This window comes from Elgaria multicarinata, chromosome 10, assembly GCF_023053635.1.
Source record: "Elgaria multicarinata webbii isolate HBS135686 ecotype San Diego chromosome 10, rElgMul1.1.pri, whole genome shotgun sequence".
Taxonomy (NCBI): Eukaryota; Metazoa; Chordata; class Lepidosauria; order Squamata; family Anguidae; genus Elgaria; species Elgaria multicarinata.
The window spans coordinates 89397680-89413786 of record NC_086180.1 but is presented as its reverse complement, the minus strand read 5'-3'; the positions used below and the strand labels follow the sequence as shown (position 1 = coordinate 89413786).

Genomic DNA, 16107 nt, shown 5'->3' with positions numbered 1-16107 from the left:
TCTACTCAGAAATAAGCAGTACTGAGTTCAATGGGATGTACTCCCAGCTAAGTATATATAAGATTGCAGCCTTAAGATTGCACAGCAAGGCAAAGAGAAATCTGGGTATGGGCTACTGCAGAAAGATAGATAATATATCCATAGTTCTCACACAGAAAGAGATGGTTAGCATACACATACAAAACAAGCTTTAAAAGGCATATAACTTTATTTTTGGCGATCTTAAAATTGAAAGTATCAAAAAGTGCATAGCACTGAAATCATTTTCTAGAAATATGCAAGTGAGGGGGAGAATGTCCAACAAAGCATAATATATATACATTTTTACAGAGAGTTTGTAACATCCAAAGGTAACATTTGTATAGCACATTATAGAAACTGATTCATCTCTGTAGGAAAATAAAATGCATTGCATCTTTATCATCTGAAGAACAGTGTCTTCTGGAGAAAACAAAATGAAAGTCTGAGAAGACCTTTTAAACACTAATTTTATAGTTTCCCTTACATATGGCACGTTATGATGTAGACATCGGCAGCTGGTGGCCCCTCCGTCAAATCTGTCCCCTGGAATTGTATCATATTACTCCCCCACACCCCCAGTTATATGGCGAAAAGAAGGGGTACGGTTGGATCAGTCGCTATAGTAATGGGATTTGTCAGAACTCCATTCTGATGATGATGGGAGAATCACCCTCTATGCTCTCCTCAAAATAAGCTTCCAGGAAAGCTAGTTGCTGTTTACAATGATTTCTACTACTTGAGATACCGTTGTGCCTGTAATAAGTCAAGGAACTTTGTCAAATTCTTGCATTCCTATTTGCACTTTTTATCCTGTACCATTGAAACAAAGAAGTGGCAAAGAGACAGCCATGACTCTGAACAGTGTTGTTCAGCCACCTTCTTCTGGTCCACATAATCAGCTTCTTCAACGCAGTCACTGGATTCTCTCCCGGGCTGCTTCTCTGATGCTACGGGAGGCGCTGGTGACCGAGAGGTTTCCCTTCCATGGTGAACTGTCTCCTCTTGTTTGGAATCTTGTGATGTTCGTGTTACCAGTCTAAGATGAGCTGTCGGTGGCCCTGTCTTACAGAGTCTAGATTTTAAGGTGCTCTTTGGATCTTTACATATGTTCCTCTGCTTCTTTAGAGACCTAGTAATTTGTTTCCAAAAGGCTTTCTGGTTTTTTCCATACTGTGCACAAGTAGAAGGATTGCCTGAAAATTCACAGGAGAAGGTGTTTTCTTCTCTTTTGCAATCAACTTTCAAGGTAGCCGTCTCTGCTTCATTTAGTGTCCAGGTGCACTCAGACTTTTCTTTAGTGGTAAACTTGCCTTTAAGGGAACCTTTTTCTCCTCGGTTTTTCTGACCCCTTTTATTCTGGTTATCAGATCCAGGCTGTGTCCTTCCACCTTTTCCAGAATTTGCCCTCTCTTTTCTACTCTCCTTCTGACTCTCACAGTCAGCTTGTAGCAATTGGGAGAACACAATGAGGGCACAGAGAAGGGCAAAATATCTGATCTTCATGGTTTTGCGTTCTTTTGAAACCTGTTTTGGAAATGTAAAAGTAATTTGTAAAAAAACCCTCCATTTTATTTATTTATTTATTGCATTTCTATACTGCTCAATAGTCGAAGTTTTAGCCATCTCTTGGCACCAATGTAACCTATAGTCCATTTTCTTTACACCATGTGATGATCAGTCTCTCACATAATGATGTCTTTTAAGCATGGACTTTTAGAACTTCATACATTGTTTGCTAACCTATATTGCAATGCCGTCTTTTTCTCTCTTTTTTAAATAGTCTTGCAGCTTCCAAGTGGAACTAAATGTGACAGTATGAAGAGCTGTTTGAATGCTTTAATTGACATGAATCTGGTGACATCCGTTTCTAATCTGCTCCAGAGTTGACTCGTGTCTGATAAGAATGTAAATTAAGTGTAATTCCCTAATCTCCACTCAATCAGTAACTCAGCAAGTGTGTGAGCTTTGATGCAGTGATACTCCAGACCACAGTTTCCCTTTTGGCAGAACGTCACTGGCAGCTAAGAGGACTTAAAGTCTATTTGAATAAAAATGGCCTTTCTGGTTGTATCTTAAAATCTAATTTTTAATAATGTTTTTATTCTGTTTTTATTCCTTTATCCTATTTGTTCACCGCTCCAAAATCTTTGGATAGGGACCGGTATATAAATCTTGCAAATAAATAAATGTTCAGGGCAGTGTCCAATGGTGTCATTCTGCAAATTCAAATACTGCTAGCGGAGCTCCGCTAAATCTTTCCGTTGCACAAGAGGTTGCCCATTACACTTACGGAATCAGTTGCCGACAGGCTGTACAACTGGAATGCGCAACTCACTGCACAATAGGTTGCACAAATGCAATGCATAATCAGTGGCACAGTGGATTGCACAAGAAGAATGTGCAAAATGTTGCACAACAGCTTGCACAAGCGTAATGCACAACCACTTACACAACTAGACTTGCACAAATGTAACTTTAGTTAGATGATCCATTTGCACATAGTTCAGAACCTATTTTTCGCTGGTGCAACATAATTTGCATTAACAGAAATACAAAGTTGGTTACTGCCCTCAGCTTCTATAACCCCTTTTTTAACCTATCCTTTATCTCTCCTTTCAATCCAAGTTGCTGAAGTATTAGGTAAAGAAGCCCCCGTAAATAGAAATTTCTGCCCCGAAGCAACAGTTTAAAAGGCAGAAAACGAATACAAGAGTGTATCACAGATATGCCAGTATGAGAAGGTGCTTCCAGATGAGGCTTTTATGGCACCATCACCTTGCATCATTAATAGAATTTCACAGGTGGTCCAGATGTTGTTACCTGCCACTTGTAGCCCTCCCATGTTAGGAAGAGTCTATTAGTAAAGAAAATCCTTTTCTCCTTACTTTTAATGTGGAAAGACCACCACCCCAAACCTGCATAGTGAAGGCTGGCACCTCTTTGACTCCCTTCTAAAGTCTGGGCTAGGAGGAGGACCCGTGCAGCGGACCAACACCCTTTTGATGTGCATGTAGTACAGTTCTATTTCTTTTGGAGAACTCTGCCCTTATTTCCTTCATGAGAAATATTCATCTGATGAACAAAATCTGCAGATTTTAACTATTTTGTATCCTTTTCATAAAAGAAAAGTATATCCATGCTTAAGTGCTGGAAATGTTTCAACAGATGGTAGCCACAATGCAGAGAGAGACTATCATATGCTCTCAGGGCTAAATATAAACTGGGTTGTTCTGTTTACATTTTCAGCCCAGCAGCTCCTGCCTGTCACTGAATCATCAAACCATGCTTTAAATTCCTCTTTGTTAAAACGTGGTTTGCAATTCATCAGGACCCTACTGGAGCAAAATTATGGACAAGAACATTCAACCACAAGCATGAATCTTCCCAACATAACTATCTGAATAAGAGTAAAAAGCTGCAATTCAGTCCATGCTTACTTGGAAGTAGGTCCCATGGACACAGAATCATAGAATAGTAGAGTTGTAAGGGGCCTAGAAGGCCATCAAGTCCAACCCCCTGCTCAGTGCATATGATTGAACTACAAGTGTAATAAATATGATCCCATGTAGAGAAAATTAAAGGCATACATTCCCTTGTTTTAAAAAATATGGATGTACAGTAAGTGATATAGGAGAAATACACATGTGGAATTAGCTCCTCTCCTACAATTTCTTTCCTAAACCTGAACCCTTATGCTAATACGTAAACCGTTTTGTTCCAGCAAAGGTTCAACTTGCAGCATCATTGATTATAGATACAGAGATAAGAGCTGCCAATTGGTGTAACTGTAACTGCATTCGTGTGGGATTATGAAAGGATGACACATCTAGACACTCGTTCTTTAGTGCGATCAGAGGTTTTCCATATATACAAATGGCACCTGCTGAAATTCCTCTTTCAATACAACTGTTAAAGATACAGGAGCCCGGTCCTCCTTTTCATAGGGTCACCCTAATGGTGCAGGACTAACAGGTTTAAACACAGGGCCAAAGTTCACATTACATACAGTTCTGTGTTTCTTTCCCTTGAAGATTCTCCCCACCACCACCACCACCACAAGAAGAAGCCTTGGAAGCTGTGATCAAGAGCAGAAGAGCAGTAGACTTCACTCTTCTGCTTCTTGCCGTTGGTCCACTCACCATCATCCCCAAGCTACTTTCCCACTCACTGAGGAAATGATCATTTACCTTAGCAGTTTGCAGTGGGTGATTTTGAGTGAAAACAGGAGGAAGGGAAAGGGTCAAGTAACCCGACGCCATTACCACCACCCCGGGCTGCTTCTCTGCTCTCAGTTACAATCCCCGAGGATGCTTTTCAGTTAAAAATATTGGCGGAAAACACACCCACAGAGCTGCATGTAATGTTCAGCAGACAACCAGGAAATCTAGCCTCTCAGTTCTGAAATATTAACTTTCTATTGCAGATATAGGTTACGGCACATACCTCTTGCTGTCTGTTGAGTTTATCCAAATATAAGACTCAAGGTGACTCCGGTTTCTTCCGAAGTACTGAAACCTCATATATATAGAGATATATAGATATATATAGATATATAGTAAGAGACACGCCTGCATGCCTTCAGAAGGCTATTGCTCCACAATAGCTTACTTCTGAGCTTTATTTGCTTACCTAGACACACCTTCTGGAATTATGCCAGCTCTTATCTGCATTAATTAAAAAAAACCCACCTAGTTACAGTGCAGTGATAGATACATGTTTGGAAAAAAGAGAAGACTCATGCCAACTCTTTTCTTCCCTCACAACAGGAGTCGAAACACCCTCTTGATAAATGTATTATGAGAACAGGGAAAGGCTAGTAAATGAATGCTACCGTCATGAATGAAAGGAAGAAAAAAGAGCCAGCTGTGGTTGCAATGGCAGCCTGTTGGGAAGCTCAATATTAGTCATCACCTAGTTCCGATGTGGTTATTACAAGTCCCGTTCACTTCACTAGAGCTTTTGATGAAGGCAGCCTTTACTCCAGTCAGGCTGCCTGCGGGCTTTTTAGATTAAGGGGAAATTGTGTTTCCTTATGGGGCTTTGCTTCCTGCTTTTCTTGTGAAATTGTAATCAGACCAAATTACATAGAATTATAGAACAGTAGAATTGGAAGGGGCCTATAAGGCCATCGAGTCAACCCCCCTGCTCAATGCAGGAATCCCGTGCCGAATAGAGGGAAACCAGTACTTTGCGCAGTAATTTGGAACCTGTGCTTCTATTAATGCAGCCCAAAATAGCATTTGCTTTTTTTGTAGCCTCATCACACTGTTGGCTCATATTCATGGCCAGAGAGGGGCAACCGCGTGGTCTATAATGAAAAACTTCACCTCCTCTTGCTGTTCATAGAACTGAATGGGGTAGCGCCCTCTTGCGGGTACTTTGTAGTGCAACTTCCCCTGTACATGGTAGGAAATCCTGAGTTATTTCAGCAGAATTGGAATATTACGGGGTTGGGGTTGGGGTGGTGGTGGTTTAAAAATAGAATTACTAGGGGAAGGCACAGGAGACGTGCAGGAGGTTGCCAACATCGTCAAAATGACTCAAGCATCTATGAGTGGCCCGTCACAAGCACGCCTTATTTTGCTCATGTGAAGAAGCCCTGTACACCAGCAAGAGTGATTGAAAAACAACCATCTCAAAATGAATATAGCACATGGACATGATTACACATGAACAGCATCATGCAGAGAGGATGTGAGAGTGAAAATCAGAAACAAACTTCAAAGTGATTTTGATAGGCTGGAGTGCTGGGCTGAAAACAACAGAATTAAATTTAATAGGGATAAATGCCAAGTTCTACATTTAGGGAATAGAAACCAAAGGCACAGTTACAAGATGGGGGATACTTGGCTCAGCAATCCTACAAACGAGAAGGATCTTGGAATTGTTGTAGATCGCAAGCTGAATATGAGCCAACAGTGCGATATGGCTGCAAGAAAGGCAAATACTATTTTGGGCTGCATTAATAGAAGTATAGCTTCCAAATCACGTGAGGTACTGGTTCCTCTCTATTCGGCCCTGGTTAAGGCCTCATCTAGAGTATTGCGTCCAGTTCTGGGCACCACACTTCAAGAACGATGCAGACAAGCTGGAACGTGTTCAGAGGAGGGCAACCAGGATGATCAGGGGTCTGGAAACAAAGCCCTATGAAGAGAGACTGAAAGAACTGGGCATGTTTAGCCTGGAGAAGAGAAGATTGAGGGGAGACATGAGAGCACTCTTCAAATACTTAAAAGGTTGTCACACAGAGGAGGGCCAGGATCTCTTCTCAATCCTCCCAGAGTGCAGGACACGGAATAACAGGCTCAAGTTAAAGGCAGCCAGATTCCAGCTGGACATCAGGAAAAACTTCCTGTCTGTTAGAGCAGTACGGCAATGGAATCAGTTACCTAGGGAGGTTGTGGGCTCTCTCACACTAGAGGCCTTCAAGAGGCAGCTGGACAACCATCTGTCAGGGATGCTTTGGGGTGGATTCCTGCATTGAGCAGGGGGTTGGACTCAGTGACCTTATAGGCCCCTTCCAACTGTGCTGGTCTATGATTCTATGATTCTAATTGCAACTGGGAAAGAAATATCAAGTGAAACCCAATTGTTACCTTCCATTCTTTCTCTTCTATTTCTCTCCCCCTCTCTGTTGAAGTTTAGATTGTAAGCCCTTCAAGGTAGGAGCCACTTTTTGTTGTTGTTATGTCACTCTGTAAAGTGCCCGTGTATATCAATAGCACTATATAAATAATAATAATATTAGAATATCGGGCTGGCGCATGTTGCTTTTTGGAAATACCCCTGCGTACAATTGTGCTTTTGTTGGTTTCCTCCCACACCCTTGTCTGTCGAGTGGTGCCACCAGGGCTGCAGGGTGCAGCCATCTGGAAAATCCCTCGGAATCAGGCAGACCTTCTAGGGATTTCATTTGACATATCACTTACTCATATAAATGGGTTAAAAAAAAAACTGGCCAAATTTATGACTAAACCTGTCTTTCTTTAAAAAAAAAATTGAATTGTTGCAAAATATGTAAAAATGCAGCTGCCAAGAAATATATGTTAACAACTAATGGATGGATTGGGGGTGGGGGCACGCGTTCCTACAGAAGCGTAGGCTGGGATTCTTTGAATTTCCCAGTCAGCACAATGCATGTATTTCCTTTCAATGTAGCAAGAATCCTAGCTGCTATGAGTGGCTGTCAGTGCATTTTGCCATTAACAAGGCCCCCAACTTCTTGAAGAGGCTTAATCCACACTACCTATCCCTGAAAGCAGATTTGTGGCCTGCTCAGTTTAAGCTCAGCATAGCCCCTTCCTCCTCCTCCTCCTCCTCTTTTTTTTGGTTCAGTAAAGGAGCAGCTCAAATGGCAACTGCTGCTCTTGTGGGGGGGGGCCTTCGGTTTGCTTCCCACTTACACAAAATACTGTAGTTTGTATTTGTGTTTTTAAACTGTTGGTTGTTTTATTATGGTTTTAATTTTTGTGAACCGCCCAGAGAGCTTCGGCTATTGGGCGGTATAAAAATGTAATAAATAAATAAATAAATAAATACTGACATTTGTAGAAGGTGAATATATATTCCTTAAAAACACACACCATAGAACCAATCTAGGATGAGGATGATGGGTAATATGACATCTTCCTCTTCAAGACCCTTGCATCTCCAGAATTTTCTTTAGACTGGCAAAGCCAGAGGGGTTAAATGGACAGAGAAGGAGTAAATATCCTTGGGACCCTGCTGTGGGTCCAGGTGGACATTGACAACCAACCCAGGAAGGCTGCAGATTCAGGGAACCTCGTTCACCTTGACTGGTCACCCCACCAGCCCCAGAAGCAAAGATGGTGGCATATCTAAGTTCTAAGCACTTTCAGTTCTAAGAAATGAAAGTGCCATGTTTGCCTGACAGCACAAAGCCTCTCCTCCCTGGGACCTCCTTCAGAGGAAGAATACAGACCCAACACTCAAGAAAGCTGTAAGATAGCAGAGGCAGCTATGAAGTGCTGGTTGATGCCTAGCAGTTGTTGATGCAACGTCTTCTCCTACTTAGCTCTCTGTGATCCTTACTACTTTGAAGGAGAACATTCTTTCCTCAGACAAGTCCCTTGCACAATAACAATCTGAAGCAGTGGGGACTAGAATAGGATGTCACAGAGCTCCATCGCACCTACTTTTTCCCCCTGATATGCACCCGCAATTTTGACCTCTGTTTCATTAGCGCAGCAGCAAGTGCTGGTCACTTTCACATGCATGTGTTGTTGTGCTACTTCACCTTGTTTGCTCTCCCATTCCACCTCGCCCCACCCTGCCCCTTCTCCTTCCCCCTCCAGTTCATTGGTTCTTGTCTTTGATGGACAGCCACCTTCCCCCTTCGCTTTGTTATCTAGTAGGGGTGTGCAGAATAGGCAGGGCTGGTGCCAGACTATTTTGCACATGAGGCAAGGCGACCTATTTGCACCCCCACAAAATTGTGCGGAAATCCCAACGCGTGCGCCGAGTGGAGAGCTGGGACTGGCTCACTTCGATTTGGGACTGAGCCGTCTGGAGTTCACTGGGACTTACTTCCATGCGAACGCAACCCTCTATGCATCCTGGCATCCCAATCCCCTCCGCACGTTTACTCGGAGGAATAAGGCTTCCGAGTAAGGAGGCATAGGCGGATTGCGCCGCACTGGTGCCTCCTGGTGCAACACTTTCTCGGATGCAAGTTCCGTTGATCCACACACACAGGATCAGGAAGCAGGAGAGTTTGCCTTGCGAGGAGTCCACAAATCCCTAGCTTTCCTGGGGGAAGGGAGAGGGAGTCCCACTTGCCCGCTTGCCTGGACATCACGGCCTGTTTGAGGAGAGAGGCGAGGAGACCCAGTGCCCTTTCCTCAGGAGTAAGGAAGAGGCTGGCTTGAGCCAGGGTCGAGCTTGCCACATGCTTTTTCTTCTTCTGGCGGCAGTGGCCTCCCGGTTCTGGGAGGGCAGCTTCCGGGTGGGTAGAGCGGCTCTGGGTGGGTGGCTTCCAGGCGGCTCGAGTGGCTCTGGGAGGGCAGCTTCTGGGTGGAAGTCTGAACGTGGAGCCACCCCACCCAGCATCTCTGGCTTCACTTCAGCTGGGCGGGCACGGGACGCCATCTTGTCCGCCCAGGCCCAGCTGAATCCTCGGGCCGGGCCAGGCCGGCTCACAGCCAACAATGCGCGTGAGTGCTGCACTGCACGGAGCCCCTCTTAGCTTGGAGCTCTAGGTGACCACTTGAGTGGCCTTTATGGTAGCACCGGCCCTGAGAACAGGTCTGCTCTGCTACAAACTGTTCCATTTTTTAATAACTGCTAATTCTCCTACAGGAATTAACTAAAATACTTACAGCTCTGTCATTTTTAAAGATAAAGAGATGAAACTTGGCATTGTGGTAGCTCTTAAGTAGGGCTTTAGGCACGCCAAAGTTAAAGCACATTGGTTCATCCCTTGAGTTTTAAGATTATTTTTTAAAAAGTTTGAGGTTTTAAAATTATTATTTGCAGAAACAGTTCTTTTTCTTCTGGGTGATACCAACAGTTATGTTACACATAAAGTAGCATTGTTTGCTCTGGCAGCAAAAAGATTAGGAAGAGACACCTAGACAAAATTGCCATGAACTGCCATGGAGATTCAAACTGCTGAGTGAAAGCTGAGTTTTAGTTATGGCAAATTCTAAGTTATCTGTATAATTTTCTACTGTTCAAAATATTTATATTACTGAATATATGTATAAAATAAATTGTCATGTCCTTTGGCTAATACAATAAACTTTGAACTTAATTTTTTTAAAAACAAAACCAGCTGTCATTTTTAAAGATGAACAGATGAAACTCAGCACCATGATAGCTCCTAAGTAGGGCTTAGGCATGCCAAGTTTGAAGTAGATCGGTTCATCCCTTGATTTTTTGAGGAATTTAAAAAAAAAATCTCCCCTCAACCGCCCCCCCATAAACACACATACACACACATCTCTGATTCTGCATTAAGTCACCCCTGTGCATTTATGGAGGAAGCTTTTATCCTTTACTTTGGGGATGCACAGCTGATCTCTATTTTTATAAACTGAAAAAGTTTCATTTCTGTATCTGTAAAAGTGACAGACATGTAAGCATTTTGGTTAATTCCCACAGGTGGGATGGGATTGGAGTAGCAAAAGTCCATTCAACCAACTCAGCACAAAAGCCCATTTGTTTGACACGGCCTGCTGGAGAAAGAGAATCACCCTGCCCTCCTCTTTCATTAGCAAGACCTCCCTTCAAAGCACACGTCCCCAACAAAGGACATAGCACAAGAATGGCAATACTCACGGGAAGAAGAGTGCTTTAATCCTGCATGGAGGAAATAAATCAGACCTTCCCCACTCTAGGAAAGCACAGAAAATGGAGGAGAAGAGGCAGGGTGACTGCAGGGCAGGCACAATGTCATGTGGATGTGAACAAGAGACAGCTAGCTTTAAGTTCTTACTCAGTCAGAAGCTGACTGGGTGGTCTTGGGCAAGTCACTATCCCTCAAACTCATTTACCTCACAGCTTTGTGGTGTGGAAAAAGTTGAATTAACTCATACATTCCATTCTATTCTCTTTTGAGGAACGGAATGATTAAAATATGATATACAATAAAGCCTTATGAGCCAGCCAAAAAATCTTGCTACTAGAAAACAAATAGCAAGTAGTAACAAGCACTACTACACATTTGTTGGTTTTAGCTGTTTATACTGTCTGTATCATCATATCTTGGTCATACGTTAACTAATATTTGTCTCCTCAGTTGTTTGCATAAATGAGCAGTTGACTTTTCAGGGGCAGATTATCTGCTTTGGCTTTATGATGTCTATTAAATATGGATGTTTAATAATTTCCTCTGGCAGCAGAATTCATTTCACATACAGCGCCAATGTGCAATGCTTTTGCCAGTTCAGGATTTGCCCATATGTGAAAGAAAGACACGTATCCATAGGGCACATCTTTTGTCTCATTCCCCATATAATTTAGACCTGACCAGGAAGAGAAAAAAGATTGTTGCACACTTCATCTTTACTTCATCAAAATGTTTGACTGTAAACAGAGGGCTCCATCACTCCGGTGTTGATAGCACTCTCATCATGCCTGTTTTGCTGTTTCGTAGCGTAGTATTCACATGACGTTGTGCCTGTCCTGCAGTCACCCCACCTCTTCCCCCCCTTCGTTTTCTGTGTTTTCTTAGAGTGGGGAAAGTCCAGTGTATTTCCTCCATGTGGGATTAAAGCACCCTTCCTCCCCCTGGGTATTGCTGTCTTCATGCTATGCCCTTTGTTGGGGGCGTGTGTGCTTTGAAGGGAGGTCTTGCTGATGAAAAAGGAAGGCAGGGCTGTTCTGCTCCTCCAGCACGAATGAATGGGCACGTGCTGACTCAGTCGAACGGACTTTTGCTACTCCAGCCCCTCTAGGGTGACCATATTTTGGAAACCAAAAAGGAGGACAACATGGTTGCCCCCAAGGGGGCGTGTCCAGCACCAAGGGGGCGTGCCCACCCGAACATAGCCTTGGTCACATGTCTGATTTTACAGCACACATTTAAGACAAATCTGTTCTACATAACATCTTAATGTTAAAATCACTGAAATAAAGAACAAGTGAGAGATTCAATGTATCTGAAATTAACTTCACTCAATCCTACTTTTGTAGGTTTTGCTGTACTTTGAAGCTTTTGCTGTACTCTGTGTGTTACATTCTCCCCTTCCCTCAAATATCTTTTCTGACTGTGTCTTCACTCATTGCAAGCTGCTGTTGTTGTTAACAGGGTTTGCTACTGGCCAGCTGGATGGATGGCTTTTTTTAATTTCAATTTTTAAAAAAAGCTTGTGTATAATTGTCACAAGTTTCTCTACTCTACCATTAGGGTGGGTGTTGTGGCAGTGAACTCTACTTTGCCCATTCACACTTCTCACTTATATACATTAGCTTCTCAAGGCTTGTGTATTGGCACCACTGCGCACATCCAGACTTTGAACTCCTGTCTACTTCCTGCACAAACACGAGACTCAGAGACCCTCTTCCTAATGCCCTGCATTTCATGCCAGCACCATGGGGCTAAGTTACAATAGATGTCTCTGGGTTGTCTGTGCAGCCTCTGTTGTCTCTCACTCTAAGTCATTGCAGACAAACCAAAGCCTCCAGCCTCAAACAATCTCTCTCTCTCTCTCTCTGTCTCTCTCTCTCTCTCTGTGCCCCAAAGTCTCCCAATGGTCCAGCTAGGCTGCACACTTGTGGCTTGGGATATTGCTTATTGCAGGTTATTGCTTGGTCATGTCTGGTGACTTTATTATTATTATTATTATTATTATTATTATTATTTCCCGCCTTTTGCCCAATACTTTAAAAACCTCTGCCACCAGCCGCCTCCACCTCCTCTCCTCTTGCACAATTTTAATGCACTCTTAAAACACTCTGTGTGGCAAGCCAGCCTCAGGGCCAAGCTACAGGTGCATCTGGGTTGCCTTCAGCCTCTCTCTGCCTTATGCCAGCCTGCCAACATTTCCAGCCTCAAATAATCCCCCACCCCCTCTCTCTCTGCCAAAGTCTCCCAATGGTCCAGCCAGGCTGTGCACTTATATCCTGTGGCTGGGGGTAGGGCAACAGCTTATGGCTTATTTATTTATTTATTTATTTATTGCATTTCTATACCGCCCAATAGCCGGAGCTCTCTGGGTGGTTCACAAAAATTAAAAACATTCAAAGTATAAAACAACAGTATAAAACCATAATATAAAATACAATATAAAAGCTCAACCAGATAAAAACAGCAGCAATGCAAAATTACAAATTTAAAACACTAAGTTAAAATTTATTTATAGACTGTTAAAATGTTGGGAGAATAAAAAGGTCTTCACCTGGCATCTAAAAGCATATAATGTAGGTGCCAAGCGAACCTCCTTAGGGAGCTCATTCCACAGCCGGGGTGCCACAGCAGAGAAGGCCCTCCTCCTGGTAGCCACCTGCCTCACTTCCTTTGGCAGGGGCTTGCGGAGAAGGACCCCTGAGGATGACACTTCCTTTGGCAGGTACATATGGGAGGAGGCGTTCCTTCAGATAACCTGGCCCCAAGCCGTTTAGGGCTTTAAATGTTAATACCAGCACTTTGAATTGGGCCCGGACCTGGACTGGCAGCCAATGAAGCTGGAAAAGGACGGCGTAATGTGGTCTCGCCGGCCAGTCCCTGTTAGTAAATGGGCTGCCCTGTTTTGTACCAGTTGAAGCTTCCGGACCATTTTCAAAGGCACCCCCACGTATAACGCATTGCAGTAATCCAAACGAGAGGTTATCAGAGCATGGATAACTGTAGCTAGGCTATCTCCGTCCAGATAAGGGTGCAGTTGGTATATCAACCTAAGCTGATAAAAGGTGCTCTTTGCCACTGAGTTCACCTGTGCCTCAAGTGACAGTTCTGGATCCAAGAGCACCCCCAAACTACGGACCCGAACCTTTAGGGAGAGTGCAATATGCTGAAATCCTCCAAGACCAAAATCCTTGGAGTTCTCCGTACCACTTCTGAGACCATCTTTGTTAGCTTAGGCAGGAAGACTGTGGTCAGATCTAACCAAGCAGGACATAGTACTATGAAAGCGGTATGAAAGCAGTATATAAGCAGCAGGAGCCACACTGCTGCTTTATAGTCCACATCTCTGGATAACCTCCCCCAGCGGCTTCATGTATATGTTAAACAGCATAGGGGATAAGATAGAGCCCTGTGGAACCCCATGGCTTAGGAGCCACGGCACAGAGCAATAATCCCCCAGCACCACCTTCTGGAATCGGCCATCCAAGTAGGAGCGGAACCACTGCAATGCAGTACCTCCTGTAAAGGAAGAGAGCCAGCAACCACTGGTTTTACACACTGGATTCAGCACGGAACCCCGGGGAGACACTCCAAGCTCACACAATATGAGGTTTTAGACCTTTTATTAGGAGAAGAGTAGGAACACAGATTTTTTAAATCCAAAAAAATACATGCACACTAATAGAACCCAACACCACAAGCTAAAATCTATCACAGGTTACATTTATTTATTTATTTATTTATTACATTTTTATACTGCCCAATAGCCGAAGCTCTCTGGGCGGTTCACAAAAATGAAAACCATCATAAAACAACCAACAAGTTAAAAATACAAATACAAAATACAATATAAAAAACACAACCAGGATAAAACCACGCAGCAAAATTGATATAAGGTTAAAATACAGAGTTAAAACAGTATAATTTAAATTTAAGTTAAAATTAAGTGTTCAAATACTGAGTGAATAAAAAGGTCTTCAGCTGGCGACGAAAGGAGCGGTCTCCTACATCACCGGTCTCCTTTTCGGCTGACAGCAGACACCCCCCGGCTTCTCCCCAACCTCTTTTATACCCTTCCCCCAGGCTCCAAACTTCCTCCCTCCCCAATTAGATGGATGGTGTTTTTTTCACACCCCGGGCCGCCTGGCTCATCGCTCAAGGCCGTTAGACAGTTACAACTTCTCCATTCCGGTGCTTCCCAAATGCATCTGCGTTTCTTATCAGTTCTTCTCTAAAACCATAAAAATAAGATCATAAAACAAAGTTAAAAGTCATGCCATGCTCTAGGAACAGGTTAACCCTTGCCTTCCCCTTATACCTCCCACTCCCAACTCAGACAACCTATCCAGAAGGGTACCATGGTCGATGGTATCAAAGGCCGCTGAGAGGTCCAGGAGAACCAACAGGGTCGCACTCCCCCTGTAGTATCCCTCAGGCATAGGGACCATACGGGTGAGCTTACCTGCTCACCCTGCCACTTGCCTCTAGACTACCAGGCAATAACATCAGAGTCTTTTCATTCCTTTATTACTGAAACCTCCTAGAACAGTGACACCAAACTCCCTCAGCAAGGCCCACAACACCAACTGACTTAAACAGAGGCCCCGCCCAGGCCTTCGATGAGGACCTGGAGACTAGCAGCTACAGGCCTCTTAAAGGTATATACATCCACATATCACATCCCCCCTTCTCCATAAAAACAATAACTTTTGTTCAATTAAATCTTAACTCGTCAATCTCAGCTCTTCACCACTATCCCATAACATAGTCCTTAAACTTTGCTGGTAGTCTCACTTCTCGCCCACTCCGTGTCCGTTCGATTCCATCTGCTGTTACATCTGACGATAGCTCCAGCTCACCTTGAGGTCCTTCTGGCAAGACCACTGCCTCAGGGGATGCCAGCTCCTCTGCAACCCCTAGATCCACATTGGTTGCACTCACAGGGGAAAAGCAATCCCTCCTGAGGTGCCCCCTGTTCCTTCTATAAGCTTGACCTTGGGGAGTCTCCACTACATATGAGCGTGGCTCTCTTCTTTTCTGAGCTACTGATGCTGGCATCCAACCTAAAGTTGTTTTCAACCTGACCCTGTCTCCTACTTGCAAAGGTGGAAGAGGTGCTGTGTGCTTGTCATAATATGCTTTCTGCTGCCTCTGTCGATCTTGTAATCTAGGGTGCGCTCCACGTGGCACCCTGGGCTTCAGGGCAGATGTAATAGCTGGCAGTGTGCTCCGTAGTAAACGTCCCATGAGCAATTGGGCAGGAGCAAAATCGAAACCTGTTACTGGAGTATTACGCAGGTTCAACAGAGCCAGATATGGATCAGCGCCATCTTGTAGAGTTTTCGATAGCATGTGCTTGATGGTTTGTATAGTACGTTCTGCTTGCCCGTTGGACTGGGGGTAAGCTGGGCTCGAATGTGTCAAGGTGATCCCCCACTCAGTTGCGAATTGTCTCATAACCTGGCTCGCAAATGGTACATGGTCACAGATTATCTCTTTAGGTATACCATGACGTGCAAATGTTGCCTTCAATCTGGCAACAACAGTCACAGCTGTTTTATCTGTCAAGTGGAGAACTTCAGGGAACTTAGAAAAGTAGTCCATGACTACCAGGTAAGAGTGACCTTGTAACTCGAAAATATCAGCTGCTACCTTTAGCCATGGCAGGTCTGGGATCTCGTGAGGGATCATTGGTTCCCTCTGATTGGCTGGCTGATGTTCCTGGCATGGCTGACAATTGTTGACCCACCGTTCTATCTCTTCATTCATACGAGGCCAAT

At 43.9% G+C, this 16107-nt stretch overlaps 1 protein-coding gene across 1 annotated transcript; it reads right to left on the bottom strand.

Moving 5' to 3' along the window:
* Window positions 1-316: 316 nt before the first annotated feature.
* Window positions 317-4470, bottom strand: FGFBP1 (fibroblast growth factor binding protein 1). Its single transcript, XM_063135406.1, has 2 exons — window positions 4465-4470; window positions 317-1545 (listed from the first exon to the last, which is right to left on the bottom strand). The coding sequence occupies exon 2, from the start codon at window positions 1522-1524 to the stop codon at window positions 814-816; it is 711 nt and encodes a 236-aa protein (XP_062991476.1). The 5' UTR covers window positions 1525-1545; window positions 4465-4470; the 3' UTR covers window positions 317-813.
* Between the last annotated feature and the right edge of the window lie 11637 nt (window positions 4471-16107).

Excerpts from the sequence above, each read along its gene's own strand:
- FGFBP1 (XM_063135406.1), bottom strand. The coding sequence starts at position 1,524 with ATGAAGATCAGATATTTTGCCCTTCTCTGTGCCCTCATTGTGTTCTCC.